This window comes from Otolemur garnettii, unplaced genomic scaffold (assembly GCF_000181295.1).
Source record: "Otolemur garnettii isolate 467f Iridium unplaced genomic scaffold, OtoGar3 scaffold00124, whole genome shotgun sequence".
Lineage (NCBI taxonomy): Eukaryota > Metazoa > Chordata > Mammalia > Primates > Galagidae > Otolemur > Otolemur garnettii.
In genome coordinates, this window is record NW_003852519.1 from 3,446,177 (window position 1) to 3,451,975 (window position 5,799).

Below are 5,799 nucleotides of genomic sequence, written 5' to 3' on the forward strand. Positions count from 1 at the left end.
CCACCTTAGGTGTACGTGGCTGGTGCCTTAGCCGGTTGAGCTATAGGCGCCGAGCCGGCAATTTTAATTTTTATAAAGTAAAGACTTCTTCAGGTCTGCTGAGATACTAAATGGAAAAATGATGTAAAGCAATTGGCAGGAGGGAATACCTAAAGGTGATCACTAGTCTTTCCCTTCCTTACCTGCCATGCGAAGCATCATGGCTTGAAGAGGAGTTAGCTCCTTCATGTTCTTCTTTTTTTTCCTTGATTTTCCTGGCATATCTGCAAATCGTACACTTAGACCTAAATGGAAGGGAAGGCATAGGGAAGACTGAGATCAACAGAATTCAGTAAATGTTTCCTACATAACAAACATTATAAAGTACTAAGAACGAGTGCTACTCACTACGTGGCAGAAGTGCAGGAGACAGCCATATTAATGATAGTACATGGAGTGGCAACTAGAGGTAAACACATGCTATGCAATTTAAGATTTACAAATTTAAAAAATGTAATACTACTATTAGCATCTTTATGCTAATACAAATGAACACCCAGATAAAAAGACAAATTTCTAGAAAAATACAAATTACTAAAATTGGCCAAAGAAGTGGTATTCTCTTAAGTGCAGAATAAGAAAGTTGAAATGGTATCCCAAGATCTACCCCCTTAAACAACAAATAATTTTATGAGGAAATTCAGCCAAATATTAAGTTATAGAAATCTCCTAATAAAGACATAGGAAAAGATGGCATGCTATCCAACTCATGAAGCTTGCATAATCTTGATTCCAAAACTAACCTCCTGGCCAATATAAAATACAAGCAAATTGAACTCAACAGTGCTTTAAAAGGAAACTACATCGTAAGAACATATGGTCAGTCCCACAAACATAGATAGTTTAATATTAGAAAAGTCAGCAATGTATTCACAAAAAAGGACTTACAAAGAAAAACACTTATAATAACACCTTAACAGATGTTTAAAAAGTTATTTATGATGGGCAGTGTCTGTGGCTCGGTGAGTAGGGCACTGGCCCCATATACCAAGGGTGGGGGATTCGAATCCAGCCCCGGCCAGACTGCAACTAAAAAATAGCCGGGCACTATGGGGGGTGCCTGTAGTTCCAGCTACTCCGGAGGCTGAGGCAAGATCATTTAAGCCCAGGAGTTGGAGGTTGCTGTGAGCTGTGTGATGCTACGGCACTGGCACTCTACCGAGGGTAATAAAGTGAGACTCTGTCTCTACCAAGGGAAAAAGAAAGTATTTATGATAAAAACAACTCTTACCCCAAATAGAAACTTCTTAACCTGACAAAGGCTATCCATTAGACATGGTTAAATATCACGTTAATAATACAATATTAGGAGCATTCTTAGTGGGTAAACATTTATAGGAGAATAATAGTTCCAAATGGGCAGGGCTTTATTTTTTTATTTATTTTTAGAAAAAAATCTCCCCTTGTTGCCCCTGGTAGAGTGCCCTGGGTCATAGCTCACAGCTATCTCAAACACTTGGGCTCAAGCCAATCTCTTGCCTCAGCCTCCCAAGTAGCTGGACTATAAGGGCCTGCCACAATGCCCAGCTATTTTTAGAGATGGGGTCTTGTTCTGGTTCAGGCTGGTTTTGAACCTGTGAGCTCAGGCAATCCACCTGCCTTGGCCTCCCAGCATGCTAGGTTTTATAGGCATGAGTCACCACTGTGCTCAGCCAGGGCAGGGTTTTAGTTTTGTTTACTCTATATCTCTATTGCCTAGAAAAATTCCTGTATAGTAAAAAAAAAAAAAAAAAAAAAAATCAATAAATATTAGCTGAATGAAGATCAACTGATTGTTGAGACAGCCATTTTTAGCATGTGTGTGCTGACTATATATCAGAAAAAAAGTTGGCAGAAAAAAAGGTGAGAAATCATGTAGTTCCAGAGAAAAATGGAGCTGCTATGGTTCTACTGGCTTTGTACTTTCTAGTACTAGTTGCTACCTAAGTTTTCATTACCAGTTCTCTCCATCTAGTCTTTTTAACTAACTTTTTCATTTGCAACCACGATTCTTAAGATAAAGCAGGAAAAAAATCTGTCATCATTATAAATACTCAGAGTAGCATTATATATTAAGTTCCAGGTTGTAGGCTTCAAACACAATCCCCAAACTTCAGAGGTTTGATAGAACTAGTATACAGTTTGCACTGGTCAGTAATTATTATAATTTTTACATTTTTTCTTTTGAAAAATGTCTTAAGTACTTTTTAAAGAATGTAAGTAACTCAATCTGAATAGGCAATAATCAGATACACAGGTAACATACATTATGGATACAGTATATTTTCATGATTACACTCATAGGGGTACCTGAATTATAGATATAAATTTGGTCCTGGTTTATGTAAAATATAATGAAAGGGCTTCAAATGTAGACATTTAAAATATACATTAAAAAATAATGACAATAATATGAATATGGTTTTCTCAATATGGTTATTCTATAATATAGATATGTTACAGGAAAGAATAGCCTTCTGCTTAATGGCTACTATCTTCCCCCCAAAGAAGATTTTATTACAGACTTTTATATACACCATTTAATCTTTTTCCTCAAAACATCCATTTAGAACTAATTATGTGTCAAAACCTTTACAATTTTAAGATATAAAGATGAATGCAGCTATATCCTCCTTTCAAAAAGTTCAAAATTGCTTTCATATATTCACTAGTCATTAGGAGCATTAGCTCATGTGATCTTTATTACCAAAGAATTTTCATCTGCACATACCTGACTTTTTTTCTTCATTGTTGTCTCTTTCGTCATCACGGTGTACAAACTCATCCCCGTCACTTTCTCCATCTGATCTGTCAGTGTCACTGTCATCAGTACTGTCATCATGCTTATCCTGATCCATGTCCTCAGGATAGCCATCATCTTCACTGGTGCTGGAAACATCATCATCATGACCCCGTTGAGCTGAAAATGGGAGTGATCATGGAGCAAGTAATATAACTGGATCCTTTACTACATGTTACCCAGAAGCACAAAAACTTTTGTTATTTAACGCAGAATACAACAACTTAATTGGTTAAAAAAATTTCTTTGCATACGGTCTGACAATATCTTCATTTGGCAACAACATGTATATATGTATGTATGCAGTTACCCTGAATATATTTAATGATACTCTAGTCTGATGACAAAAAAATTAAAAGGCAAACAGGTATCCAAGCCTTAAGGGATTGGTAGCAAGAGAATGGAGTCTCTAAAAAAAGCCTAATTTAAAACACAACATGCATCTCTATACTTCCCTTATATATGACGCTTCTATTTCAGTAGATTCTATTTCTCCATCTGTATGTACATTAGCATGTACACAATACCCTCATTTATTTCCTAAGTTCTGAGAGCAGTGAACAATGTTAAATAGGACCAGCATAAAAAAAAAGATAGTAAACTGGTTAGAAGAGCAAAAGGAATTGTTATTCCTTACCAAGTTCAGGACTATATAACATGTCTTCGTCTCGTCTACGAGAAGGAAGATCTAGGGCAAAGCCCACTTTACGGCCATACATCTGCAAGACTTGAGGAGGAGGTGGACCAGGGGGAGGGCCAGGAGGTTTTCTGCCAGGGGGCAAACGTGGAACACCATGTCCAAGAAGAGGAAGGATAGAAACTGCCCGAGTTGGAGGTCTGTAAAAAAACATTCACTTATCACTTAACAATGATGATATTTACTTCCTCTTTGAAACAATTTTCAAGGGATTTTTATTTCATATTTAATCAAACATCACTGCTTATATCCACAATGTCTTTTATTTCCCGGCTCATCCATTTTGGTGCTGGACAGTTAATATGTTTTTTTTTGAGATAGTGTCACCCTTGGTGGAGTACTGTGTGGTATCATAGCTCACAGCAACCTCAAACTCTTGGGCTGATGTGATCCTCTTGCCTCAGCGTCCTAAGTAACTGGGACTACAGGTGTTCACCACAACGTCTGGCTATTTTATAGAGACAGGGTCTCATTCTGGCTCAGGCTGGTCTCTAACTCCTGAGCATAGGCAATCTACCTGCCTCGATTGCCCAGAGTGCTAGGATTACAAGTGTGAGCTACCATGCCTGGCCTTAAGATGTTCTTTTAATAAATGTTCTCTGATTAAGATACTGCTTCCTTACCCATAGGCTGAGGTTTTCTTAAGAATAGAAGGTGGCTGGGCACCAGGTAGTGGAATGTCCTGGATCAAAATGTTTGAAGGTGCATGTGGCATATCTGGCAAAGGAATACTCTCCACTTCCACATGCTGAGCATTCTGAAACAGAAAGAACCTTTCAATAGTTTAGTAAAAAAGGAATCCACATACTCAACACTAAAAATGACATGTTACTATTTCACTACTTGGACTGCTTATCCGACTAACATAAATTATCACCAAAAAACAAGGCTAGAATGTCCTAATACTTCAAAAGCCTGTTAAAAATTGAGAGAAATCTTTACAAAAACCAAAATGCAGCTGTTTTTCTCCCTTTATTATCAGCAAATTCTTTTGGACATAATTTGAAATAGCTGCTAAGAGAAATCCTATTGTTAAAAGTATCTAGCACCAAAGTTAACCTACCCTGAGTGATAGTCAACTGTCACTAATACATGTCAATTAACAATAATGTACATTCAGTGATAGGGCCTGGGCTCTACAGTCAGGCTGCCTGTGTTGAATTTCTATCTTATTAGCTATAGGAGACTAAGCAAGTTACTTTAAGTGTACTTATATGTAAAATGAAACCCATATTACCTGCTTTCCAAAAATTTCACTATTTCATTTTTTCCCACTTTTACTTCAAGGTAAAATTTACAATGAAATGGACAAATTCAATGAGTTCTGACAAATGCTTACAGCTCACACTCCTTCCCAAACCCTAACACCATCCCAAGCCAATCCCTGCTATAATTTTCTTCCCTGCACACATCAGTTTTGTCTGTTATAGAATGTCATAAAAATGGAATCAAACTATAAAACCTTAGCGTATTTTCAAGATTTATCATGTTTCTTTTTTTATTCCATGTTGTTCTGAGTATTAGCACACAATTCCTTTTTATTAAAGGAATAAATATTTCTTTATTTCTGTATTTCTCAATTGGAGAAATACAATACATTCTAATTACTCACTACCCTAATTTGAAAGTCCCAATGCTACATAATTTGAAACTCTCTAAGCATGGACATGATGCCACAGATGGAGAACTCCATACTTGACCTCATATGATGGGTCGCAACCAAAGTTTTGTGTCATGAGAAAAATCATTTAAAATATTGTATAAAAAAAGTACCTTCAGGCTATGTGTATATGAAATACAAATAGATTTCATGTATAGACTTGGATCCTATCCCTAAGATACCTCATTATGTATATGAAAATGTTCCAAAATATAAAAAAAATTCCAAATCCAAAACACTCCTGGTGCAAGCATTTTACATAAGGATATCCAATCTGGGCAATATTTTAGTTTATCTCTGAAAAGAAACTTGATTACCTTGACAGCATCAAAATACTGGCTAAGTTGAGCTCTCTTCTGTTCATATTCTACTTCCAGCTTTCGCAATTCTTTATAAATATCTGGATTCTCTTTTTCATAGAGTCGTAGAATACGTTCAAAGGTTTCACGCAGCTTTTTACGCTTATCTTTTAATACTTTTTCATTTAACTGTGGCTGTTGTACTGGGTTAAATTCTGAGAGAAAAAGATTTTGTAATTATAAAACGTACTTCATTCAGGTATCAATAGGCTACAAAATTCAATAAAAACTTTATGGGCCAATTTTTTTTTTTTTTTTTTTTTTT

The 5,799-nt window shown here is 36.2% G+C and overlaps 1 protein-coding gene across 2 annotated transcripts in view; it reads right to left on the bottom strand.

Moving 5' to 3' along the window:
- WBP11 (WW domain binding protein 11) overlaps positions 1-5,799 on the bottom strand; it is a 17,453-nt gene that overhangs the window by 4,663 nt on the left and 6,991 nt on the right. For both annotated transcript variants that reach the window (XM_012810077.1, XM_023517901.1), the window contains exons 5-9: positions 5,493-5,689; positions 4,139-4,272; positions 3,456-3,655; positions 2,750-2,938; positions 183-284 (exon numbers count right to left, since the gene is read on the bottom strand). In XM_012810077.1, the coding sequence (XP_012665531.1) occupies positions 183-284; positions 2,750-2,938; positions 3,456-3,655; positions 4,139-4,272; positions 5,493-5,689 (822 nt within the window). The remainder of the gene's footprint in view (positions 1-182; positions 285-2,749; positions 2,939-3,455; positions 3,656-4,138; positions 4,273-5,492; positions 5,690-5,799) is intronic.